The sequence below is a fragment of the Plectropomus leopardus genome, chromosome 20 (genome assembly GCF_026936395.1).
Source record: "Plectropomus leopardus strain MGB_pleo_1.0 chromosome 20, ASM2693639v1, whole genome shotgun sequence".
Classification (NCBI taxonomy): domain Eukaryota; kingdom Metazoa; phylum Chordata; class Actinopteri; order Perciformes; family Serranidae; genus Plectropomus; species Plectropomus leopardus.
Window position 1 is genome coordinate 26,523,582 of NC_142195.1, and position 27,081 is coordinate 26,550,662.

Sequence of the window (27,081 nt, forward strand, 5' to 3'; positions counted from 1 at the left end):
TTATACACAGTTTTTCATCTTTGTTTATTTTTTATTATACTTGGTGTCTTCTTACTAAGAGTTGCCTTCACAATAGTCTTCAGCGCAAATATAAATCTGACTGCACAAACATTTTTTTGTTCTCTTTTTTTTACCCAGCAGCTTTGATTTTCTTAAATGATCTCTGAAGAAATACTTTAGTCATTCTGTAAGAAAAAAATCGACTTTATTCATAAATTTTGTTCACATACAATCAGTAAATACAGATATATGAGTGATCCAGTCTTTTATCTACACATTCACTTCATCCACAAAATCATTCTGTTAAACCAGCATGTCGTCACTGTGGGGAGAAAAAATCAATCAGCGATGATAATGATGATAATGATAACGAAATTTCATACATTTTTGTAAATATGTGAATTACCGTTGCAGCTAACAATGTTTGCATTATCCAGATGATATAAACTTCAATTATACAAAAAGAATGATTATGTATGTCTATAATTGCACTTATTCTTATATAATGTTCCAAAACACTGAACAATCTATGTAATAATACATTCCAATTATCATCTGAAAATACAAAAAACAAAGATGCAGAAAAACAAAAACATCTTGATACTTTATCATCTCAGTGTTGCTGTTAGTCAGTGACATATGCAGGATGTGATAACCAAAAAGTAATATTCTACATAGCATATACTGTAGTGGGAATAAATCTTTTTTCGTGTGTTTTTGTTTTTTTTCATCTTAAAGAAAATAGTGGCATCATTACAAAAACCTGACATTTAAAAGGTAAAAATTCTGAAAATTAATGTATATTTGTTATTTATGATTAGGAATGATGTTGGTTAAAATATTAAGAAAAGAAAGTGCAGAATAATATGAATGTATAATATATTTTAAAACTTAATTTTGAAAAGCGTAATTCGAGCACAAAGCGATACAAGTGTGATTAATATTATAGTAGGCCCTAAGGATTAAACACGATTTCATTTAAGAGATTTTATGAAAAAGAAAGTAAAATTATACATTGTCTTCATTTGATATTTAACGTATAGCCATATAGGCTAATATAGATATCTGCACAAACTCAATGTTCCCCCACAGACACTGAGACACACAGAGAGCTGAGGATGGGGAGTACATTTAGAAACGTAACCTCAATTCTCACCCTTTGCCTTGTTTAAGACGCCTCTCTACTTGATCTCACACAGATCAGCAGAGCCATCAACACAATAAAGTCCAACTCCAGCATAGAGCGGCTGAGTGAATGTGGTCTGGACTCTGTGCAGGAGCGTCATGGTCTCAGAGACGCTGTAGAAGGACAGAATACCTGCACTGTGATCCAGGTACACTCCCACTCTGGAGGACTGAGGGCCTGAGATGGGAGTTCTGATGTTATCATGTCTGAATTTATAGCGATGACTAAGACAATGCATTGCCCAAGACGTGGCATCGTTGCCAAATCCGCTTTCATATACAGGTCCTCTCATATACCTGTATGTGACTGCAACCGAAACTGAACGCCCTCTCCACTCCACCTCCCAGTAACATCGTCCAGTCAGACTCTCCCTGCTCAGGACCTGAAGTCTGTCGAAATCAGTGTGGGAACCTGGTTGAGCTAAAGGGTACAATCGTGATGGTGGGTTTAACAAAACCCTGAGGGTCTCTTTCACTGTTGTTTGCCTGTTCCCTTCAGATAATGACAGCCAATTTCCTGCTGTGTTTGGATCCAGTGTGATTTGACGTGAATACTGTAAGAATTCAGCTCTGGTCTTAGGCTGAGGTTGAAAGAGTAAAACATCCACTTCAATCTCTAAGATCTTGGTCCACACATCAATAAGGATGTTGTGCAGTTTATCTCTGGCCTTTAACACAGCTGTTGTCAAATCCTCAAAGTATCGTACAGGACGGATATTGATCTTGGATGAGTCTTTACGGACAGTGAGATTTGAAAGCTCTGGGTAGTTCTGCAGAAACTGGGTGTGGTCCTCTGTTTGTGAGAGCTGCTCCAGCTCAGCGTCTTTCCTCCTCAGATCAGTGATCTCCTGCTGCAGCTTCTCCTGAAGATCTTTGACTCGACTGGCTTCAGTTTCCTGCTGAGATCTGATCTGCTGCTTCACATCAGAGCTTCTTTTCTCAATGAGACGGATCAGATCAGTGAAGATCTTCTCACTGTCCTCCACAGCTTTATCAGCAGAGCGATTGATCGCCTCCACCTCCTGCTGAAGCACCTTCACATCTTTCTCTCTGCTCTGGATTCTCTGCTGGATCTTTTGTCGACTCGGCTCGAGCTCTTTCTGCTTCTCACTCCGTTCTGCCGCAGCTGAAACTGTGTCGTGGCCTTTATGTTCATCCATGGAGCAGAGAATACAGATACACTGCTGATCAGTGCGGCAGAAAATCTTCCTCACCTCATTGTGACGAGTGCAGACGCTCTCCTGAAGCTTCTTGGAGGGGTCGACCAGCTTGTGTTTTTTAAAGGCAGCAGATTCATAGTGAGGCTGGAGGTGCTGCTCACAGTACGAGACCAGACACTGCACACAGGACTTGAGAGCTTTCAGCTTTTTCCCAGTGCAGAAATCACACCACACATCTCCAGGTCCAGCATAGTGGTCATCAGCTGGAGCAGTTTGGAGTCCAGTCTTCTTCAGTTCCTCCACTAAATCTGCCAAAACAGTGTTTTTCACCAGAGCAGGCCTCGGTATGAAGGTCTGTCTGCACTGAGGACAGCTGTGGACTTGCCTTTGATCCTCTTCATCCCAGTGGCTTTTAATACAGTTCATACAGTAGTTGTGTCCACAGGGAATAGTCACCGGATCCTTCAGTACATCTTGACAGATCGAACAGCAGACTTTCCGCTCATCCATCTGAATTCCTTGCTGCGCCATTTCGCACCGAAAAGACACTGAGTCAAGTACTTTCACTTCTCAGGAAAGAAGCTGCAAACTGATGCAAGTTCCTGAGTTCCCTTTCTTCATACAATGATTTGCATAAAATGGGAATGAGAGAGCACTTACGGTTCATTTTCTCAGTTATCTGCCAACTTGCAGATCTGTGGACAGCAGAGGAAACAGGAAACATGTTGACAGGACAAAGATGGCTGTAAGAGTGGGAAGAGAAAGGCTGTGACCTCAGGGCTGGCAGTCAATCCAATACTTAACAAAAGAGAAGTTTACTTTTAGTTTCTTTTACCATGCCACCAGGGTATTAACTCAGAGCCCAGCACTCTGAAAGACTTGTTTGTTTAAAATCAGCAGGGCATAGTTAACAAAAAAAAAGTGAAAGTTGCAATACCTGCAAAAACTGCAGTAAAGTTCAGTACTCATTCGATTAAATGCTGCATTTACTTCAATTAATCAAAAATGCCTTTTTCTCATTTTTGAAGTATCCCTATATAAAGTTATATATATATATTTACACATATACAATACACCTTTTTTCATCATTGTTTATTTTTTATTCGACTGGGTGGGACTTAGTGAGATTGGCTTTCCAACAGTTTCCAGTGGACTGTTGTTGGTGTTGTGTTATTCACAGGTGACCTATAGTTTTATGAATTTAATATTCATTTTAAGTGATGCCATAAACTTATAAAGTTAATGTTACTGCAGGATGAACTGCTGCTGTTTCTCTCTTTTAGGTGTATTTCTTTGTTTTATAGCATTGTTAGCTCTTTATTTTTTTCAAAGACAGCAGCGCAAATACAAAACTGAGTGCACAAACCTTTTTTTGCCTCTTTTTTCCCCCCAGCTGCTTTGATGGAATTGCATAAATTATCTCACAAGAAAAACTTCAGTCATTCTGTGGGTTAAAAAAAGAGCTTTATTGATATATTTTATTTACATTTAATCACTAAATACAAACGATATAGGACTGATTCAATCCATCTGTTTACACATTCATATCATCCACAGAATCAGTCTGTTAAACCAGCATGTCGTCACTGTGTGGAGAAAAAAATCAACCAGTATCAAACTTATGTTATTGACATTTCATAAATTTTAGTAAATATGTGAATTACAGTTGCAATAGACAATTATATTTCATTGAAATTGCATAACAATACAACTATATACTTTCAACACAACAGAAAATACCTTTAGTTTACTTTAATGTCACCATTTTTAATAATAATGGTAAGAGCTTCGCTTGAAATAACCTTAATTAACTTTCTGAAACTAAAACAATATCAGGAGAGAATCAAATGAAGACCATCACAATTATCTGTTCATCAGTGGGAAAGAACTTAAGTAATACAACAAAGAGCTATTATGTATATCTATAATTACACAAATACACATAAAAATGAAGAATTATACAATGTTTAAAAAAAACTAACAATCCATGTAATAAGACACTCAAATTATCATCTGAAAGTACAAAAAAAAAAACTCATGAAAACATCTTGATTTTTACCTGCAGATATCCTGTAATTTTCACAAACAGCAGAAGTGTGTTTCAAGATGTTGCATTAAACTTATCCAGTGTCTTAATTTACTGATAATCATATATATGGATGATGCAGATGATTATTGTGTTTCGGAATCAGCTTACAATTTACTTTGTTTTTATTTGTAATAAAAGACTTCCTCATAATATCTTAATAGTCATATTTTATTCTGATTCTCTGCTCTCATAGTTTTACTCTAATAAATAAATGAATCTAAAATCTGTAAACAGTATTTCTTTTTCTTCTAATAAATCAAATCCCTTTCTTTTCTCCTCTTTAAACAGGAATTTTCTCAACATACAAACATCATCTGAAAAATTGTTAGTTCTTAAAGACTATTTCACGAGAAAAACTGTACAATGATACATCCTGCGTGAAAGTGAAAGTATTAACATGTCACTACTATAGATAGCTGCACCAACTAAATGTCCCAGGCCTAAAACTACTAAACTAAAACGTTATTCTCACCCTTTGCCTTGTTTAAGACGCCTCTCTACTTGAGCTCACACAGTTCAGCGGCACAGATACCATGATAAAACCCAAGTCCAGCATAGAGTGGCTGAGTGAATGTGGTCTGGACTCTGTGGAGGAGCGCCATGGTCTCGGAGACGCTGTAGAAGCACAGAATACCTGCACTGTGATCCAGGTACACTCCCACTCTGGAGGACTGAGGGCCTGAGACACGAGTTCTGATGTCTTTGTGTCTGAATTCATAATGATCACTATAATAATACAGCCCCCAAGACGTGTCATCATTCCCAAATTCACTCTCAGACACTGGTCTGCTCATACAACCGTATGTCACTGCAACTGAAACTGAACGCCCTCTCCACTCCACCTCCCAGTAACATCGTCCAGTCAGACTCTCTCTGCTCAGGACTTGAAGGCTGTGGATGTCAATGTTTGGATCTGATTCAAGGAAATACATCATTTTAATTCGAATAACTGGATTCTGTATCATTGTTACTTTCCTGTTACTGGCAGATAATGACAGCCATCTATGTGCTGTGTTTGGATCCAGTGTGATTTCATGTGAATACTTTAAGAGTTTGTCTCTGGTCTTGGAAAGAGGTTGTGGCAGTAAAACATCCACTTCAGTCTCTGAGATCTTGGTCCACACATCAGGGAGAAAGTCCTGCAGTTTATCTCTGGCCTCTGACACAGCTGTTGTCAAATCCTCAAAGTATCGTACAGGACGGATATAGATTCTGGATGAGTCTTTACGGACAGTGAGATTTGACAGCTCTGGGTAGTTCTGCAGAAACTGGGTGTGGTCCTCTGTTTGTGAGAGCTGCTCCAGCTCAGCGTCTTTCCTCCTCAGATCAGTGATCTCCTGCTGCAGCTTCTCCTGATGATCTTTGACTCGACTGGCTTCAGTTTCCTGCTGAGATCTGATCTGCTGCTTCACATCAGAGCTTCTTTTCTCAATGAGACGGATCAGATCTGTGAAGGTCTTCTCACTGTCCTCCACAGCTTTATCAGCAGAGCGATTGATCGCCTCCATCTCCTGCTGAAGCACCTCCACATCTTTCTCTCTGCTCTGGATTCTCTGCTGGATCTTTTGTCGACTCAGCTCGAGCTCTTTCTGCTTCTCAGCCATTTCTGCTGCAGCTGAAACTGTGTCGTGGCTTTTATGTTCATCCATGGAGCAGAGAATACAGATACACTGCTGATCAGTGCGGCAGAAAATTTCCCTCACCTTTTTGTGACGAGTGCAGACGCTCTCCTGAAGCTTCTTGGAGGGGTCGACCAGCTTATGGTTTTCAAAGGCGGCAGATTCATAGTGAGGCTGGAGGTGCTGCTCACAGTACGAGACCAGACACTGCACACAGGACTTGAGAGCTTTCAGCTTTTTCCCAGTGCAGACATCACAGCCCACATCTCCAGGTCCAGCATAGTGGTCATCAGCTGGAGCAGTTTGGAGTCCAGTCTTCTTCAGTTCCTCCACTAAATCTGCCAAAACAGTGTTTTTCTCCAGAGCAGGCCTCAGTGCAAAGGTCTGTCTGCACTGAGGACAGCTGTGGACTTGCTTCTGATCCTCTTCATCCCAGTGGCTTTTAATACAGTTCATGCAGTAGTTGTGTCCACAGGGAATAGTCACCGGATCCTTCAGTAGATCCAAACAGATCGAACAGCAGAGATTTTTCTGGTCCATCTGAATTGTTTGCTGCGCCATTTCACTTCTCAGAGTTTCACTTTCTCATGCAAGAAAGCTACGAACTTATTCAAGTCCAGTTTCTTCTCTTCATGGTGACACACTGATCTGCACCGAATGAGGTGTGAGAGCACTTGCTCTTCACAGCACGCAGGTTACGCCCATCTGATAACTTGCAGATCTGTGGAGGTCCGATAAGGTGGGAAATACGTGGACTGAACAGAACTGGCTGTAGGGAGAGGAAGATGTAACCACAGGGCTGGCAATCAACCAGGAGTCAACACCAGTTAAAAAAGAAAGTTCACTTTAACAAATTGACTCTGCCACCACAGAATTAACTCAGAGCCTCGGACTCTGAAAGACTTACAAATTCTTAAAAATCAGAGAGCACCAAAAACAGACAAAAATTGATCTAAAACTCAAATCAAAATAAAATATGTATTACAATTTTGTAGAAGTGAAAGCAGCTGTTATTGTGCTTTTCAATTCTGGCCTCTTTACTCTTTAGTTTGGTTGGATTTGGTGGCCTTAATCACGATGGACATTTGGACAAAAGGAAAAGCACAGAAGTTATAATAACATTAGGAAATGCTTTGTTGTATTAAAGTGTCCCAAAAAGCCATGACAGTATGACAGTGAGCCAACATGCACAATACCAGGATGCTGAAAACTGAAGCAGCTAAATGGCATTCAGCTATTACTTAAAATTAGTAGTAGTAGTAGTAGTGGTAGTACAAAAGTACAAAGGTTCTGACAACACTGTAGGCCTATAGTTTGTGTTGCCATTAGTTACACTAAAGATATGTTTGGGTACATACCCAAAATAAGATGTTACTTACCTTTCTAAAAGAAACGAGTTCTGCATCAAGCCACATCTTTTTACTCTCCAAGAGCTGTCTCCAGCTTTGGAAAGCAACACCAATATTTACTCTGGATTTGCTTCTTTCTTTCCGGGAGCTGCATGTGTTCGGGATAAAGGTTGTTTTCCTGGAGCTCCTGCCAACACTGTTTCTTTCACACTAATTCACTAAAAACCATAACTTTTGCTCCGTATCCATTGACAATTTGCTCCAGCCAGCTTGATTTCTTCATCCTCTACCGCGGCCTACTAGAGGCTACAGTGACTCACTATTGCCTCTCAGGCCAGGATGTATTATTACAGAAGGCTGTCATGTAATTCATAGGCATCTTGGACATAATGTCAAAGGTGTTACTTCTTCACACTCTGTTGATTGAGTTAGTTCATATTTTTTTGAAAGTTTTAAACAAAAATGATGTCCAGATTTTCCAAAATGCACCTTTAAACAATAATTCAAAATTTAACGTGAGTATAAAATGTGTTTGTTAATGATATCACAAAGTTTCTCCACATCTCGAACCAACCGCGACGAGGTACATCTACCCGTAAATTATTTTATCACTTTTACAGTGACTGGACTTGTGTGTGAGAAGCTTGTTTAAATAACTGTGAAGACATGAAAAGAAATTATTTAAAGGGATAGTCAATCCCAAAAGTCAAAAATACATATATTACCTGTAGTGTTTTTATCAGATTGTTTGGGTGTGAGTTGCAGAGTGTTAAGAGTTTTGATAAAGTTTTACTGTTGTTAAACATGAACCCTATTGATTTTAATTTATCAATACTTTTCCCCTTTTTTTTAGATTCTGTGGGAACCGGAGGTATACTAGTAGTACCAGTAGTTGGAACTGAATTAAGTACACAGTACATTGTACTAATATTTAGCGTTTTCTGTTTGAACATTTGATTGCAGCTGTGAACTTGTTGCTCTTGTAATAAAATGTATTAACTCATTTAGCAGCAATATCTATTTATTTAATATCCCTGTTACTCTGGACAATCCATAGAGGACAATTAACAATTTTCATCGGAAATACTTTCGAATGAAGTAGATCTGTATAAAAACGTGCAATTTGGTTGAAATGCTGGGATTTTTTTTAAACTCTTTGAAACATGGAGCTACATCAATTTTCTTAAGATGCTTTCAGATGCATTTCACAAATATTTTACCCCTAATAAATGTTTCAGTAATTGAAGAAACTAGTAAGTTTATTTTGTTTTATTTATTTTTTAATTTTCAAAGAATTTTTTCTACATCGTTTCCTAATATTGTATTCATTTTCAGGTAATTTTCTTCTACTTTTAACTAATTTCTTGCAAATTTTTGGGTCATTTCTTTTTTCTTTTTTTGCTCACTGTCTTAATCATGTTTTTCAAAGAAACCGAGCCAATTTGCTAAGGTGTCAAAAGGCAAATTTTTCCCTGACTTAATCATACAAATTTTAAAAAAAAAACACCATTTGTACAAAAACCAAGAAGCACGAGTCACCATAATAAAATAAGCACTCGTTTCAGATTGCTAAATGTGCCCTTGGCTTTTATTAACAACCACATGATAAAATACCGTCATACAACAGAGACCAAACTGTTGCTGGGAGAGTCAACCGCAGTCCTCGTCTCCATTCATTCAGTAATAAAAAGACATCATCTGCATACAGTAACACTAGAGTGAAGGGGACAGTAACAGTCAGAGCAGGGATGTGTTAGTTTTGGCTTAGCACTGTTTTAGTGGATACCCTAAATCTAACTGTAAGAGACAAAAATCTTTGGGTTTGCTGTAAACAACCAGTGATGCACACAGAAATACAGAAAAATATGTTTTTCAAGATTTAAGTAATGTGTGATTTAGTGTTCAAGAAAAAATAGAAAAGACAAAGTGAAGGTTCAAACTTTGTAGGCTCCTTAAAGCGTTTAAAGCACTTTAGGTAAATAAGAAAGAACAAAAGATGATGTACATAGAACAAATAATCAAAGGATTCAGGTTTGAAAGAGGCATTTAAAAAGGTTTTAAGGCTGAAACAAAGTCCCCCCCTCAAATTAGAGACTAAAACGTCTGTGAGGACACTTTGGACATTTGGTGCAACAGAGGACAGAAGATTACTATTTACAACTTATTTTTAAATTAAGACACACTTTATAACATCTGACCACCTTGCATAGCTTGGCATAATAACATCCCACCATTATATATAATAAAACATTAAAAGGGGATACCTTGACATGTTTAGCTTTAGCCCATTGGTTTTAATGCTGAGGAAAATCTTTGGATCTCAGCGGACAGAAATAAAACTGATTTCATGTAGATAACGGACAAATCGACTGGAATTTATATTTTTGAATTTTTTGATAAAACACATAAAGTGCTCCGCAGACACCGGGCTAAAACTGTGAATGTCAAAAAAAGTATCATTAAATAACGTTACAGCTCCAAATCCAGCCACAGAAGTGGTGAGCAGGGAGAAACTGACTAAAAAATAAGGCTTTTATTTTAAAAATCCTGAGTTAAACAACATTGTCAGTCAGGCAATCACTGCATGACCTCAAACCCCGGTGACGGCGGTCGGTTCTTCGGTGAGCTTTTGTTTTGTTTCTTCTTTTTTTTTAAGAGTCTGTGCATAGAGGAGGAACTGGAGGCAGTGGAGTCACAGACCGGAGCAAACGCCTGCCATTTCATCTCTATAAGTTGAGCCACTTTCGGAGCGCTTATTTCTTTCATCTCCCTCTATGGGGCTTGAAAACCTTGGAAGAGGAGTCATTTCTGTGCAGAGTTTCCAACGTTGACCATTTCAGCAGCGACTCCACAGTTAAAACAAAGATAAACCAAGCGCTCCTCTGACTTTTCCAAATATTTACAACCCCACTGGCTAAAGTTTTGCTCCATCTCCTGCTCTGCCCCCTTCAGATGTTTTCGGCCTCTCTCTGGGGAGCCTCCCTGATGCTGTCCTGGGGTCCGCCACGGCCCGTCGGGCGCCGCCGTATGCTCCGCCCAGACGAGATGAGGTCAGCGTAGCCACGGGAGTGAGAGAAGGCATAGGCGGAGCGGCGGGAGCGCCGGCCACGCTGGAAGGCTGATGGTTTTTTCTTCTCCTCCTCTGCCAGCTCCATCTCGTACTTCTTTCTGTTTCTCTGGATCTGAGGAGTGACGGTAAATAAGTAAGTAAAATTACAGAATCACTGCTGTGTTTCAGCTAATAAGCGTGAATACTGAGACCAGCATTCACACAACTGTTACTCAAATCTTTATTCTAATATCATTTTTTTAAGTGACTACGATCTCTGCGTACTTTCAGCTACAGAAACCATTCAAATGTCAAAACGTTTTGCTCTTGACGGCTATTTATGCTTATATTTAACTTTATTGTGCTGTTTTAATTACAAAGAATTCTTTATTCACCATTTTCACTTAATGAATTTAAACTTATACCTTTCACAGTACTATAGTTTACTTTTCAGGTACTGTACTGTACTGTAGTTCTGCAACTCTACAAGCTTTACAATTCAGTTTAAGGTTTTCAGCAGCTGCTTTGTATTTGCAGTTTAAAATTCCTGTAATTTTCAGCAATGCTTTGCAATTTCAGCTGTCAGCATTCACACACATTTTCTTAGCGAAATGCATTTACAGTCACATTTTATGACCATTTAATTTAAGTTTTTTCCTTAAGTAGCAGAAATTGGCCTCCATGAAATTATTATTTTGCACAAAATCTTCTTGTTGTATTATCGCCTTTCAGCCACAACATTAAAACCAGTGGGTGAATAAGTGACTAACACTGAACATCATGTTACAATGCAATTTTCTGCAGGGAAACCCTGAATACTGGCATTCTCCATGCATTGCTATTTCCACCTCCCTCTGTGATAAATGTGACTTATTAGAGACTTCTTTTGCTACTAGAATAATAACACCATGACCATTTGCCTTTTTAAAAATCAAACATACACACTTATGCTGATTATTGTCCTCATTCCTTTTTGTTTGTAAAACTATGGTATGTACAATCACTAAAAGCCACATCTACATGTTTTTCTGATTACGTTTCCTGATATTGGTGATAATTCAAACAAGCCCAGCAGCAGGTCGGTAGCCTCGACTCCCAGAAGTCTCACCTTGTCTCCCACAGAGGGCCAGATGTTTTTATAGAGGAACTGGATGCAGATGACGGGCAGCAGGCTGATGCCCACAGTCAGGATGATGGTTAACCACAGGTAGGGCTGACGCAGCGCGTTTGACGCTGCACCTGCAAACAGAAAAAAATTATGAGTTTCACGTGACTTTAAATGGTCCAGTCGACCGTCTACGAAAACATTTTAAAACTTGAATGGAAATAAAGATTGAGTCAGATAGATCATCAGTTCAAAAAGTCCCTTTGAAAACCCTGCGCAAACTGGCCTGAATTTTTTCAAAAACAATGAGAAGTGAAAGAAGAAAAAACCCCAAAATTAGCAAGAAATTATTGAAAAGTACAAGAAAATTACCCTAAAATTTGATTAATTTTTTTAAGGGAAAAAAAGGTTCAAAAACAAGGAAAAGTGTTTTAAAAAATCCTAATAATTTGTTACATAATTCAAAATATGTAATTAAGTATATAATTCTAGTTTTTCCCTGTTTTTTTTTCTTAACTGCGTCCCACTGCGGTGAAAGGTTGGTGACTGACCGGTGAAGGTGAATATTGAGGGGAAGATGACGTGGATCCCGGCGCTGTGGATGTCGAACATGATGCCGAAGTAGATGGCTATGCTGCCCAGAACTGCGAAGCAGTTAACGAAGGTCCAGTAGGAGGTATCCAGAGAGATCTGACGGACAAAAAGTGACAACAGTTAGCAAATAAAATTCATTGCATTCGCATTTTATACGCTTTCTAAATCCAGATCCTCCTTTGTATTTCTCTTGGTGGAGCTCAAAGGTTGGAAATAATCTAATATTCCACAATGAGAGCTTCACATGTTTTCTGTATTTCAGTGCTTCAAATAATCATAAAGAACATATTTTGGATATCACTTTTGTATTTAGTCATTTAAAGAAAATAGATTTCCATATAAAAACAAGGAAAAAGACCAGGGATTTGCGATAATATCGGCATGTCATCGGTATCAGCCGATTTAACCCTTTGAAACCTGAGCAAATTGGCTTGATTTGTTTAAAAAAAACATGAGAAGAAGGTAATGAGCAATTTATGAAAAAAAATTAGCAAGAAATTAGAAAATTACCTGAAAATCAAACAAACAAAAAAAAGGAAACCAAATCTTACAGCTTCTTGCTAGAGTCGCGACTAACCTGCAGGTTGACGGTAAAAATGAGCGACGAGGCGGTGACCACGGCCAAAGACTGGTAGTCGGAGGGAGCCTCTCCATCTTGCCCCATGGTCTGCAGGAAGGCTCCGTACGGGATGAAGAAGGTGATGAGGGAGACGAAGATGCCGTGAAACAAGCTGATGAAGAAGTTCTTGTAGTTGAATAATGTACCTTGTTGGCCGGGCAGGTAGAGTTTAGGGAATTTCAAGCTCAGTTTGTCGTTAACGTCCTGCAGCGGGAGGAGGGGGAGGAAACAGTTAAATAGTTATAGTTAATTATTTTTTAACCTGGACCCTATTTTCCCAGAGTTTTTATGTCTCAGTGACAAATAGACACAACTATTATGACTGAAATTGGTACAGTTTTGACTTTACATCAAGTAAAAGTGTTTGTTTTTGTCACTGACAGGATCTAAGTTTCTGACAACATTATGAAAAGAATTTCTACAGACATATTTGTTAAAAAGTAAGATTTGTTTTGTTTAAGTAGAAACAGCATCAAACTCACCAGTCCCCATTTAAAACACAGTAATTTTAGTGTGTACAGAGGCAGCATATTTTCACATCTAAGTGGGTCAGTTAAAGGTTTATTTTGACCTAAAACGGGGTTCTTGACTGTTTGAACAGTGGAAAGACAAACCAATAAAGTTTGTGATTTTATATGTATATCATGTTGAAAAAATCACTGTTTATTTGAACGGAGTTTGGTGGGTTTGAAGATGACGATTTCAAGTGTTTCCTGGAAAAGAAAAAGGATTTCACTGTTTAATAAAAAGGTTTTTCACTGTAGGATCATTTCAATAATGCTGTCAGACACTTAGAATAAGACACAAAAATATAAAGAAAATAGAGTCCCAGTAACCAAACTTCAACTGTCACAGAGATCTGGATTCATTTTGTTTTTCTGTCACTAATAAACACATCAAACTGCATCTCAGCTAATAATACATTAGCGTGAACACTGTTAACTGGACTGATTACTTTGCCATGAATTTACAGAGCAACGACACTGGAATGATGATATTTTGGACAAAGATTAATGCAAAAAAATGTAAATGTGTAAAATGAATAATGCACCTGTACAATGTGACGCTCTTTGTGTGTAAAATAAAGCCCGTTTTTACCTGGTCAAGAAGTCCAACCAGCAGAACCGGTAAGCTGCTGTAACACAGATTGTAGAGAGTGATGAACCAGTTTTCATAGGTGACCTGCAGACAGAGAAACACTGTTTTAGTCCACCTGTTGGTGCCTGAAATCTTATAATCACCTGTGCATGTCAATAATTTTGTCATAGCTTTAATGTAAATGTAACATGCAGTGCTCACACTTCATTCTACTCTTTATTTGATATTTGATATTTGTATTGGTTATTCATTATACTTTGAAATATTGTTTAAAATATGAATAAAGGTATGTTTTTAGTTTTAGGTTTTGACAAAGAAAGTAAATTTTTGACTTTATCAGAATCTTTCCGTGATCTGGAGATACGGCTGAAAGCTCCAGATTAAAGCAAGTAAGTGGATCTTTAAATAGATTATTCAGTCAAGCTATTTTAGGATGCTGATGTCTTGATTGTCATGAAACTAGGTGAGAGTATGTTTTGTCCTCAAGAATGAATTCTTAACAGGTCGTTCGAGGAACTGCAGTTTTTGGCATCGGCTTTGTTTTTCAGCCCTGGAGGTTTCCGCTCAGTATCGGCGCAAAGTTGATGGGTCGATGCCTTTATTTGTTGTGCAAAAGCTTAAAAAATTAACCTCCTTCTGAAAAAAATGTGTTACTTTTGCGGCGTGTGATATTGACAGTCTGGGCGGAAACACCGCTTTATTCCGAGGTAGTCCTCACCGGGTTTGACAGAAAGACTGAATAAGTACGACATAAATGAAGAGAAGAAACCACAAAAAAGACCTCTGTTCCTGCTGCTGTTTATTGTTTACCTGCTCTCTGTAACCTTGCGCACAAACGAACGCACACACACACACACACAAAAGCTGACAGAGAGGCAGACTCTTCTGCTGCAGCGGTGTGTTCACAGGCAGTGGGAATGCAGGCTATAGCCTATTTTTAACAGGTTTACTTGTGTTTAAAAACCTGCGTGCACACTAATTTTGGGGTATAGCGGGCTTTAGATCACATGACCTGAAACAGGACAGATGCTGCTGACCTGTGCGGAGTATCCACTGAAGAAGGAGTACCAGAAGTGAACCAGCGTGAAGGCGAAGTTCTTGAAGAAGAAGAAACGCAGGAACTTGCACATTCGGATGTAGGACCAGCGTCCGTGCACCAGCAGGAGGCGCTGCAGGTAACGGAACTGAGCGAAGGCGTAGTCGCTGGACATGACGGCCTGCATCCCCTCCTGACCGCTGATACCGACACCGATGTCCGCAGCTGGAGGGACAGAGGACGGGGACAGATTACAGAGTCAAGTCCATAAAATTATACAGTTTGACCTTCCACTTGGGGTCATTCGTGACCTTACTTTTGATCATGTTGACATCGTTGGCTCCGTCTCCGATGGACAGCGTCACGGCTTTCTTGTACTTCTTCACCAGACTCACCACGTTAGCCTTCTGCTTCGGTGTGACGCGACAGCAGATGACAGCCTCGCACTCACACGCCATGTCCACAAAGTCAATCTGTGGAGACATCCCGCCATGTTGATTATCATGTAACCTGTCCAGTTTCCATTCAGTCATTTTCATAATAATAATTTTTTACACATATTATACATTTTATTTGTTGGCACTTTTCAAAGCACTCAAGGACACCTTACAAGACACAGTTAACCCTTTGAACACTGGGTAAATTTGCTTGTTTTTTCCAAAAATGTGAAGAAAGCAATGAGCAACTTCAGAAATAGCTCTAAAAAAGTTAAAAGAAAATTACAAAAAAATCAGCGGAAAAACATGTTAAGAAAAAACAAACAATAAAATTAGCTGAATACACTGCTTAAAATTACATTAAAATAAATAACACTTTTTAAAAAAAATTTACATTTAAGAAAATACAGTTTTCTCGACATTTTAACTTGTTTTTAAAATGCAAAATTTGGGTTAATCTTTTCTCACCTGTTACTTATTTCTAACAATTTGTGGGACATTTCTTGCCAATTGACTTTTTGCCTTTTTCCCCGTTTTTAAAAGAGGTTTAAAAGCTGTTAAATGCAGCACAAGAAAACTGATGTCGATACAAGTTTAAAAGGGTTAAAAATGAGCAGCATACATAATAAACAGTAATATATCAATTATTTAATCAGCTTAAATGTTCTATTTATTCAGCTGCACCTGTCTCATCTCCTTCTCCCAGTCGTTCATCGGCTGTCCGTCCTGAGGGCTGCTGGGAGGCGGTCGCTTTCCCAGACGACGCAGACGCAGGCGGCGGCGTTTCTTCTTCTTTTCGTACAGAATCTCGTTCTTAAAGAAAAGTAAAAAACACGATGTATCAGTAGAATCCAGCAGAAAATTTAGTTTTTTCTTGTAGCTTCACTTCTACAAATAACTAAATAATAAAAATCAATCATTTTAATAGCAGTGTTGGTTTTGAAAGGAACTCACCAGCCATCCTCCGGTGATGATGAGAGCGTTTTTGCTGGTCCCGGAGAAGAAAGGCTCCGGCGCTTTCTTTTTGCCTCGACGGACAGTTTGAGGTTCGTTTCTCCTGTTGGCCTGACGGATGCTCAGCTTCTCACTGGAGACACAGAAAAAAAAATTGACAATATGATACGCATCACGCAACAAAACTTTTTTTCTCACCCAAAAAATAATACTTTTTTTCTTGCCCAATTTTTTTTTTTTCTTGGCCAAAAACTTTTTTTTTCTCACCCAAAACAATGCTTTTTTTCTCTGATCCCCATTTTTTTTTCTTGTCCAAGGAAAAAAAAATTTCACAGATGAACAATAACCCTCCCCCATTTTTTTTCCTCACCCCCAATTTTTTTTTATCCTCACCAAAAAGAAAGAAAAAAAAATCACCCTATTTCATACATGAACCAAAAATTTGGAAATGAACCACCAGAAATTGTTTTTACAAAATGACATTACTCGAGCGTGGAGATATTTTCCTAAATCTTTATTACTAAGACTATGACGTTATGATCAACTCACTTGACGTCTTCTCCGTAGTGGATCTGCATGTCGTCGGTCAAAAGCGAGCAGGAATATCCGATGTTCTCTGCTGTTTCTGGGAGAAAGATAAAACACGAAGTTCAATTTTTAAAGTTTAATTTTAGCTGCTAAAGCAGCTGATTAAATGTTAAATCTGTAACTTTTCCAGTGCTCACTTTCTACGTACCAATTAAGGAAGAAGTAGCTTTGAAACTGAGTTCAAGTTTTCGTACCATCATTTAACAGCAACTTTATTGAATCCAATCGAATTTTATGTATTATTTTAAAAAGAAAATTGGAAAAACCCTTTTACACCTGGATCAACATCCTTTGACATTATTTAAAACTCAAAAACCTGAAAAAAATCATTTGATTTCTTTTGAAAACGTGTGAAAAAAGACAATAAGCAACTTGACAATAAAAGGCCCGAAAATTGCAACAAAAAAAATTAGTTGCCAAGAAAAATTAGCTAGGGAACTTTTTTGTATCTTTAAAATGATGTTATGTTATTTTTTTACTTTTTTATTGCTAAATTTAATTTTCTTGTAACTTTTTAAATTATTTCCTTGCTAAATTTTGGACCGTTTTCTGTTTTTCATTTCCTTCTTCCCATGTCTTTGAACGAAATCATGCCAATCTGCTTACATTTCAATAGTTTAACAATTGTTTTTTTAATTGAGACATTGGCTCTTACTGACTTATGATGATTACACAGTTGACTAACAGTACGACTGATGGTACCTTTCTTATCTCCGGTCAGGACCCAGATCTTGATGTCGGCCTTGGCCAGTTTGGCGATGGTCTCTGGGACTCCGTCCTGCAGTTTGTCCTCGATGGCAGTTGCTCCAATCAGCTGGACAGACAGATAAACAGGTCAGATATGACTGAGGTAGTTTTACATTTTTATTTATTTTTTTAATTTTTATTAAAAAAAAAAAACGCCTACACTTCCAGTAAAGGTTTAAGAGCTTCAAACAGTTTTTAGTTGGATTATTTAGCTGCTACTGATGGCTGCAACAAATAATAGTTTTCTTATTTAATCTATTAGTTGTTTGGTTTGTAAAATATCAGAAAATGTAAATTCAACCTCAACTTTTGTTCATCATGAAAAGTTCGTCTTTGATTTTTTTGTCACGCTGAAGTGTTTTCCACTCACCATCAGGTTGCACTCGATCTGCTCGTACACGCGGTCGAGGGCAGCGTCTCTGTCCGCCGTGGCCACCTGGGCTTCTTTGTGCTGTCTGGACCAGGCTTCGAACTCTGCCACGCTGATGTCTTTGTAACACAGACACAGCGTCCGCAAGGTCGCGTTGGCAAAGATCTGCAGCACAAAACGCAGACAGTGAGTCCTTTCACAGAAACAAAAGCTACACACATGCATATGTCATAATTCATGCACGTCATTTTACAGACTGTAAGTCTGCTGTGCAAAGACAGACTGAAGGCGGCAGGAAATAAAACCATTATAAATAAAGATAAAAGTGTGCAAACTCACATCCAGAGCAGTCTGGGTCGTTTCTTTGTGTCTGGAGTTCGGGGAAAGTCGCTCGTAGATGACGGTGTCGGCTCCTTTACAGTAGAGACGAATACGCCCGTCAGGAAACCTCACTGGAAGACAGAAGAGATGATATAACATAACAGGTCTCTGTTGGACTGAGTCAAAAAAGTAGAAAAAAGACAGTTTGTGTGGACAAAGAAGACACAGTGCAGCTCCCTGATGTGTTTTTAATATATTTTGGACAAAACAAAGTTCTGTGACGCACAGAATTATTGCTTTTATGTGATGATGTCTTTTAGTTTGTGTTTTACTTTTAGCTTTTAATTTATCTTTTACTCTTGATCCTGCTATTATTATCGTCATTATTCAGTCAATAAATCAAACTTTATGTATATAGCACTTTTCATACAAGCAAAACAGTAACACAAAGTGTTTCATAAAATAAAACTGAAAGTAAACCTTTAAAAATCTTATCTTGGCACAGAAACATGGATATGATGCTATCAAAACACTACAAACATGGCAGCAGCACTGTTATTAAGTGTGTATGTCGATCAAAGTGAATATCGTAAACTACATGATCACCGAAATATAATCTGTGAAAAGCTACGATGCTTTAAAGTTCCCATGAAAAATATATATGTTAAAGTCCAACATGATAAATTAATAATTAATTAATACTTTTACCTGTTACTCATCTGAGCTAAAACTTGTGTTTTTTTTAATTCATTTTTTTGAATATATTTTAATAAACAGCTTTTGCAAAATATTTTGCAGCCTGGGCTCTTTTGTGCAGCTGATCCCTTTTTTGTAGAAACAGCATGGAGTCAAGCGCCTCAGCAGGTTTTTAGCATATGACAGTACTTTCACTTGTGTATTTGTATGTGCAATAGTGTGTGTGTGTGTGTGTGTGTGTGTGTGTGTGTGTGTGTGTGTGTGTGTGTGTGTGTGTGCACTCGTACAGATGATAGACATGCGTTTGCGGTCGGAGTTAAAGTCGAGCAGCGCCAACATCTCGTAGGTCTTTTCCTGCCCCATCTCATTGATGGTGATGGTGTCCTGCGTGCGAGACAGAAACACGTAGCCGAAGTTCCTAGCGGCCGTCACAAGAGCGCCCTCATCCGGAGACGCCGCCTGGTACACCAGCTCACCTGGGCAAAAGACAAGAACCCCAAAACGAAAGATGTTTCAGTGACATTATCAAAATACTACTTAATGCAACTCAAAGGACAAGTTGTCTTTGGTTATTTTGGGGTTGACTGACGGGCGCTGCAGCCGTGGCGTTTGCATATTAGGATTTGAGCATTACCGTCTTTGTGCTCCACCATGACGGTGTGGCAGAGGGAGAGCAGTTTGAAGAAATCTGTAGCATCTTTATCTTTCTGGGATCGCACGCAGGCCACCAGGGAATGATCCATGAACTGGAACTTTTTGTCAGCCTGCCGGTTCCAGCTCCAGTCCACCGGCTAAACAGCAAAACATGAGAACGGATTAAAAGTAAACCACACACACACAAACACACACACACCAACTGGCAATGCAATTTCTCAAGTGCAATTATCCTCCATGTGCCATTGGTGCGTATACATATTTTTCTGAATTGTTGAGTGTGCACATATTTTACCCTTCCTCGGTCCAGCACCACTCCCTCAGCTGTGGTCGGTTCACCTGTGGGGAGGAGAGCGAACACTTGAAATGACAAAACTGCAGATAAAAAACACAAGGCACACATCGTGTGTTAAAACAAACAAAGAACACATACGCATGGACGGGTGGTGGTGTTTTTTTTTCTTTTGTTGTCTCCTGTTGGTTTACACATAGCCTTACATGCTTTGTCATACCTGCCCGAACCAACTGCAATTATCGCCCTGTTAGATTCTGCAGTTTTTTTCCTTTGTAAAGCACTTTGACCCACACAGTAATACAGCAAAGTCATTTGCACATTTCCAATCTGTATCTGATGTAGGTGTTACTCAACAGTCTTGTTTGCTCTGTTCTTATCGAAATTCAACTTTTCCTGCAGCAGTGACCAAGTTTCCCCACAGGGACCATTAAAGGCTCATTTTTCATCTTCCTGATAACACAATGCTGTCAAAAGGTTCATGCAGAGACAATAAAAAGCCTTTAGTTCCTGCAAAAACTGGTTCTGTATATTCAGGTACACTGTTGCCATTTTTGGTATCAATTAAACAGTTGCAATTGCAATAAAGGGCAGCAGGTGTTGCTCTCTCCTTTCTTTTATCTCTGCAGCTTCACACCGACGTCTTCCGACTTTCTTTCCATTTTTTCCACGCATTGTTTTTTTTCTTTTTAAAAGAAGGTTTACTGCTTAAGGCAAGTTGGATTTAAGCCCTTTTTAGACTTTTTTAATGACATATTATACAGTAGCCAATACTGAAGGAAAAAAAAAACATGCACGAACATTAATTATTTACGGTTAGGGTTTGTTTTTTTTTTAAATTTTAAATATCATTTGTAACTTAAAAACATGAATTTTTGGGAATGTTAATGCAAGGGGCATTCTGTACTTTTTTATGTATCCAGTTATCTTTTTCAATGCAATGTCAGGGAAAAAAAGAAATAAAAATCCCTCCTTCAATGTCTAAACATTTTTAAGACTAAGAATTAAGACATTTTAATGCCAATTAAGACCTTATTTTTAGATGAGAAATTCAGTGCCCTTTAAGACTTTTTTAAGGATGAAGGCATGTGAAACAAAAGAAATGAACAAATAATTAGCAAGAAATTAGTTAAAAGTGCAGGAAAATAATCTGAAATTTTGCAAAAAAAAAGTCAAATTAAATCAAAATAAAATTTGAAAAAAATTAAAATAAAGTTTAAAAAATAAACAAACATGGAAATGACATAAGAAAAGTGCTAATAAATTAGAATAATTTTCTAATATAATTTTAAAAATGTAATTACGGTGACTATAAACATAGTTTTCCCTAAGCATTTTCTCATAGCTTTAAAAAAAAATCTAAATCTAATTATTTGTTAAACATTTATTACCAAGTTGCCTTTTTTCAGATTTTTTCCAAAGAAATTGCACGAGTTTTTGCAGGATTAAAAGGGTTTAAATACTTGTGAACGGCATCTGAAAGCAACACAAGGAAAGTGATGCTATTCCAGATTTCAAAGGGTTAAACCACTGAAATGTTAATCTGTCATAGCAGAGTATTTATTTTTCAGTTTTGGTGAAATACGGCAGATCAGTACCGTAGCTGCGTCCAGCGATAGTGCACTTCTTGAACTGCATGATGTTCTGTGTGAGAGTTCCCGTCTTGTCGGAGAAGATGTACTCGATCTGACCGAGCTGCTCATTCAGGGTGGTGGTTCGAGCCTGCACAGGGGCGACAACTGAGTTAAAAAATGATGCACGGGCAAAAACATCACAGCTGGTACAAATCCTTCTTGTACTGGAGCTGCTGCAGTTCAGCTCTGTTTGGTTAAAAAGGGAGGAAACAAAGCCGAGTGTAGTTTGATCAAATAATTTTTGATTTCAACTCACGGTCCATTTACCAGCTTCAGGAGACACTATCAGCCTGTCAGATGTCATTACATAATCCTAATATTTGCTCATTTGATAAAGGGCTGAATAGAAAAACTCAATGTGTACTCAAATTTGGCCCTTGCACAATGTATTTAAGTTGATAAAGGTCTACACACTGAAACATTGTAAATAGGCATTTGTTAGTTCTTTTTCTTTCCCGGAAAAAATAATGCAACCTCTCTGGACCATAGACTGTGTATAGGACGAATGCTGCACCCTCACTTAACTATGCTCTGCTTAAGAGAGGTTAAAATATCCGAGATACGGGTATTGCCATCTTGCCGGGGTGATGCCATTAAGAGCCGGACTCTGCACAGTAACGATATCTGTAGTGGGGGGAGTTCTTGCCAAAATACCTCTCCCCAATCGTGAAAAGCTGCATTGAATGGGAGCGCTCGGATTGGCTGTCACAGCTGTCAATCATGGCGGAAAATCACCCTTTTGTATACTTTAATAACTCTCTGAAACCAAACTGATGATAAAAACAATCATTTGTGTTACATTTAGAAAAAGTGGACGTTTGTGCCAAACCTGCGGAAGCTTTCTCAAAGTGTCCTTGAGATATTGCGTTCACAAAAATTAGACAAATGCAAGGTCACAGTGACCTTGACCTTTGAACACCAAAATCTAATCAGCTCATCGTAGAGTCCATGTGAACGTTTGTGCCAAATCTGAAGTAACTCCCTCAAGGCGTTCTTGAGATAGCACGTTCACGAGAATGAGACAGACGAGGTCACAGTGACCTTTGACCATATTTTAATCAGCTCATTGTTGAGTCCAATAACACTTTCCCAAAATTAGCTCGTAGCTTGGTTTTTCAAACACATGTAAACAAATACAGGCAATCGACTGCATTCCCACTGACAGTGAACACACCGCTGCATTACATGAGTCTGACTCTCTGTCAGCTTGAGTGTGTGTGTGTGTGTGTGTGGGTTGTTTTGTGGGTGTGTCTGTGTGATGTCACAGACAGGCCGGAGAACGGGTGAAAAGTAACCAGCAGCAGGAAAAATATTATTAATTATTTTTCAGTGGTTTCTTTCCATCTCTCTTACTTAATAGGGCTCCCTTTCAAACTTGATGCAGACTAACCTACATGTATATGTATATGTATATGTATATGTATATGTCAGTGCAGCTTGGGAGGCAACGGATGGTAATTAGTGTCGATGTGTTTTTGCAACTCGCTGGTTAAGGAGCTGAAATTAGTGTGTTCAGCCGGATGTTGTATTCCCATCAATGCCGATGGGAGCTTAAGTGGATGTTTGTGTCAAATTTGAAGAAATTCCCTCGAGGCATTCTTGACATGTAATGTTCACAAGAATGTGCCAGACAGACAATCCCAAAAACATCAAACCTCCAGCCTCGGCTATCGCCGGCACAGAGGCATAAAAATAATTATCAAAGCAGGAGTAACGTACCTTTGCCGGTGTGTCTTTCTCTGAGAAATACATCTGCAGGTCCCAGTTAATGAACTTACTCTGGCCCAGACGAATCACCTCCACACTGAAAGAAAAGCGCACAGACAGGAGATGAAACAATCATTTTGTGAGATATCGGCTCAAAGCAGCAAAAAATACATTTGAAAAATGGAATTACTCCAAGACTCAAATATGACTAATATATGTTTTACTTACCTGACGTATAGAGAAATGGGCACCATGGTGTTGAGGACGATGATGTATCCCCAGAAGCTGAGGAAGCCTCTGTAGGAGGCGCCCTGGTTTTTGCCGTCGTACAGATACCAGGCCTGAGAGCCGATCTCCTCGTACCAGAAGGTGTGACCGATGGCCAGACCCGCCGACACCAGGATCAGGAGCACGAAGATCTACAGGGAACAGAAACACATTGAGACACTACGAGACTACAAAAAAGGTGCCAATTATTATTCTTTTTTTTTTTTTTTAAATGGAAGAAACTGGGGGTCTCATTAACCCTTTGAAACCTGGATTGACATCAATTTTCTAGTGCTGTGTTCAGACACCTTTCACAAGAATTTAAAACCTCCGAAAATTTGGGCAAATTGGTTTTATTCCTTTTAAAATCACGGGGAAAATAAGGCAATCAGCAACTTGGCATGAAATGTCCTGCAAACTGCAAAAAACTTGGATAAAGGTGACTAAAAAAATTACCTAAAAATTATCTTAAAAAGGAGACAGAGTAACAATCTACAAAAAAGGGGGAAAATATCAAGAAATATATATTTATAATTTTATGTTTAAAAAAAATCATTTTTATTTTTACTTTTATTTTGATTTCCAGTTTTTGTTCTTTTACTTCTCGTCTTTTTTTTTAATTTCAGGTAATTTTCTTTTAACTTTTAATTATTTTCTTGCTATTTTTGGGTTATATCTTGATCATTGCCTTCTTTTCATGTTTTTGTTGTTTTTAAGAAATCAAGCCAAATTTTTTAGGTCACTGTAAACATCACTGTAAATAAAAAATACACCGTACAGTAGCATATACATCTAAATGATGAGAAGATGAATTTTTAAATAAATTATAGAAAATGGTGAGGAGTTTTATGTTTCTCAGACTTACTGTGTAAACCATGTAGTTCATCAGCTCGTCAATTTTGGTCCTCTTGAATCTCGTCTTGCCGCCGTTCCTCATGATTTTGGTGTCGGCTCCTATGACGACAAATCAAAATCGCCATTGCTATCAGTCATTATTAGTTATCGGTTATCGATAATATCCTAAACTATTTAAAATCACGGTCAAATTGTATTTGGTGACGAGAAATTCAAGTTGAATAGTGCTGACAATTATTTCCATTTTCTCAGCAAGGAACAAAGAAGACGTCGTTTATCTACCTGCGAAGATGACGAGGCCGTGACACACCTCGGTGTTTCTGATCTTGCAGCCTCGCAGCAGCATGTTATCGAGGTCCAGAGGGTAAAGCTCCCTCTGCCACAGCATCGTCCCCACAAACTTATCCAGGCGGTTGTTCGGCTCCTCGCACTCGATCAGAGCTTCAAAAGAGATTAAAGGACACAAAGACGGCATCGGTCAAAATTTTAAACCTCTGATGCTTGAGCAAATTGTCTTTTTAAAAAAAAAAAATTTAAAAAAAAAACAGATGATAGCAACAAGCAACTTAACAAGAACCCCCCCCCCATAAAAAAACAAAAAAATCATTAAAAAGTTATGAGAAAATTACCTGAAAATAAAATATATATATATATATATATATATATATATATATATATATTTCAAATTAGTCATGAAAATGCTAAATCTTTTTTTTGTGTGACATGACTTTAAACATCTAATTCTAAGAATTGTAATTTTTTTCCCTTTTCCCATTTTCACCCCGTTTTTTTGATAATATCTTATCATCACCCTTTGTCACCTTTTACTAATTTTTTTGCAGTTTGTGCAAGGTTAAAATACGTGTGAGAGGCATCTGGACGCTAACTGATACGATTCAGATGTTAAAGGGTTAAAACAAATTAAATCAGAAATGTTCATCTCTGAGCAGCACAAATAAACTACTGCCTATAAAAAATACCTAAAACTGCATTTTTATATTTAAAAAGTTGAATATATATATATATATATATATATATATCTTTTTTTTTAAAAAAGACAGTCTGGAAATTAATTTAAAGGGGAAAATTAACACAGAAATATCAAAAATGTTATAAACACACCGATATACCATAAAATAAAATACACATTGCATAATGCAAACACGCTTATCATTATTGACATTTATCCAAAATGCCATTATTCATTTTTCGTGGTGATGTGGATGTAAAAGATTAAAGAAGTTCTTCTATTTGTGTTACAATTATTATTCCTCTCAGTGCACCACAAATCTATAATTTAAAAAAAATCATATTTTACAATTATTTGTATTTTATAATTTATATTTTATATCTTAAAATGAGTGATAAAGTGAACACTTGAGTGAGGTCAAGTGATTTAAATTCATGCAAATAAACATGGCTTGTATTTGTGAACCACGTTTACCGTTAAACTCAGCCAGCTGACGCTCCTCCTGCAGCCTCTCATCCGTCACTCTGAGTCCCATCTTAAACTTCAGGTTGGTCTCTCTGCAGCGGAGAATGAAAAATTAATCAATTAAATTTAAAAATAAATAAATAAATAAATATGCAAAGGGCTGAAAAAGCTCAGATGAATGCAGAATCAAAGTCGAATTAAAATGAATAAAATTTGAATTAAGATGGATTTTTAAAAAAAATAAAATTATCTACATGTTGTTAAAGTCAGTATGGATTAATAATGTTATTTACAACAATAATTTAATTCATAATTCGCTCTCTGATGCAAATGTCCTGCCAAAAAGCTCTAAAAAACACAAAGAAAGCAGATACTGATGTCTATTTCAGTTCAGTTGCTGTTTCGTGTAAAATATTTCCATCGGAGACTCCTGCGCAGGGGTCTGTTTGATTTGAGGGCGTTTCTCCCGTAAATCACAGAGTGTACGGTCACACTCGTCACGTGGCCGAGCCTGGCTGAGGTTCTCTGGCTTTTTTTCAGCTCTTAACACATTTACTCTCCTCTTACCGTCGAGTAATTTGTTGACTGAACTCTTGAGACAACTCAAACAAAATCTTATTGGAGCAAAGAACGCCGCTCCGCCAGTTGCTCAATTCACTGTAATGCACACGATATATATATATATATATATATATATATACATCGTGTGCATTACAGTGAATTATGATAAGTTGAAGGAGTCTTACCCGTCGAGCTCAGCTGTCTCTACATAGCACAGGCTGTTTGGGTTGGAGCTGGATAACAGCAGGATGTCAGCCTGAGGAGAATAAAAAATATAACCACATGAATTTAACAAGTACAATTAGAAATTTAGCATTAAAATCTGACCACATCTGGTGTATTTCCCCCCTGCTTTAAAGGTCCAGTGTGTGGGATTTAGGGAATATATTGGCAGAAATGGAATATATTATAATAAGTATGTTTTCTTTAGTGTATAATCATCTGGAAATGAGAATCGATGTGTTTTTGTTTCCTTAGATTGAGCTGTTTGTATCAAAACAACGTTTCTACAGTAGCCCAGAGTGGACAAATCAAACTCTGGCTACAGATACAGTCGCATTTTCGCATTAGCAACTGTTATAAAGAATCACAACAGCAGCAGAGTTACACTGTTTGTGACGTGAAAGTGCATTATTAAGTGTTTTTAGTGGTTTAAATCAC

The 27,081-nt window shown here is 37.9% G+C and overlaps 3 protein-coding genes across 4 annotated transcripts in view; all 3 read right to left on the reverse strand.

The window, feature by feature from the left end:
* Positions 1 to 183: 183 nt before the first annotated feature.
* On the reverse strand, positions 184 to 3,194 carry LOC121959497 (tripartite motif-containing protein 16-like). 2 transcript variants are annotated; one of them, XM_088071527.1, is made up of 2 exons: positions 2,695 to 2,877; positions 184 to 2,647 (listed from the first exon to the last, which is right to left on the reverse strand). In XM_088071527.1, exons 1-2 carry the CDS (start codon positions 2,744 to 2,746, stop codon positions 1,182 to 1,184), a joined length of 1,518 nt encoding a protein of 505 aa, XP_087927653.1. In that variant the 5' UTR covers positions 2,747 to 2,877; the 3' UTR covers positions 184 to 1,181. The 2 variants fall into 2 exon arrangements, with proteins under 2 accessions (XP_087927653.1, XP_042364764.2); XM_042508830.2 differs by having other exon boundaries at positions 184 to 3,194.
* A 604-nt stretch (positions 3,195 to 3,798) lies between these two features.
* LOC121965781 (E3 ubiquitin/ISG15 ligase TRIM25-like) lies at positions 3,799 to 6,751 on the reverse strand. The gene has a single exon (XM_042515904.2). The coding sequence runs from the start codon at positions 6,612 to 6,614 to the stop codon at positions 4,932 to 4,934; it is 1,683 nt and encodes a 560-aa protein (XP_042371838.2). The 5' UTR covers positions 6,615 to 6,751; the 3' UTR covers positions 3,799 to 4,931.
* A 2,210-nt stretch (positions 6,752 to 8,961) lies between these two features.
* The window catches only part of atp8b1 (ATPase phospholipid transporting 8B1), a 36,059-nt gene continuing 17,939 nt past the window's right edge, over positions 8,962 to 27,081 (reverse strand). Inside the window, exons 8-30 of the mRNA XM_088071525.1 lie at positions 26,607 to 26,677; positions 25,870 to 25,952; positions 24,708 to 24,866; positions 24,436 to 24,524; positions 23,532 to 23,722; positions 23,316 to 23,400; positions 21,561 to 21,684; positions 19,966 to 20,009; positions 19,651 to 19,807; positions 19,304 to 19,492; positions 18,339 to 18,451; positions 18,000 to 18,164; positions 17,585 to 17,696; positions 16,844 to 16,919; positions 16,295 to 16,427; positions 16,025 to 16,153; positions 15,220 to 15,376; positions 14,905 to 15,128; positions 13,868 to 13,951; positions 12,728 to 12,973; positions 12,108 to 12,246; positions 11,560 to 11,690; positions 8,962 to 10,584 (exon numbers count right to left, since the gene is read on the reverse strand). Of these exons, the coding sequence (XP_087927651.1) occupies positions 10,351 to 10,584; positions 11,560 to 11,690; positions 12,108 to 12,246; positions 12,728 to 12,973; positions 13,868 to 13,951; positions 14,905 to 15,128; positions 15,220 to 15,376; positions 16,025 to 16,153; positions 16,295 to 16,427; positions 16,844 to 16,919; positions 17,585 to 17,696; positions 18,000 to 18,164; positions 18,339 to 18,451; positions 19,304 to 19,492; positions 19,651 to 19,807; positions 19,966 to 20,009; positions 21,561 to 21,684; positions 23,316 to 23,400; positions 23,532 to 23,722; positions 24,436 to 24,524; positions 24,708 to 24,866; positions 25,870 to 25,952; positions 26,607 to 26,677 (3,135 nt within the window). The 3' untranslated portion in view covers positions 8,962 to 10,350. The remainder of the gene's footprint in view (positions 10,585 to 11,559; positions 11,691 to 12,107; positions 12,247 to 12,727; positions 12,974 to 13,867; positions 13,952 to 14,904; positions 15,129 to 15,219; positions 15,377 to 16,024; positions 16,154 to 16,294; positions 16,428 to 16,843; positions 16,920 to 17,584; positions 17,697 to 17,999; positions 18,165 to 18,338; positions 18,452 to 19,303; positions 19,493 to 19,650; positions 19,808 to 19,965; positions 20,010 to 21,560; positions 21,685 to 23,315; positions 23,401 to 23,531; positions 23,723 to 24,435; positions 24,525 to 24,707; positions 24,867 to 25,869; positions 25,953 to 26,606; positions 26,678 to 27,081) is intronic.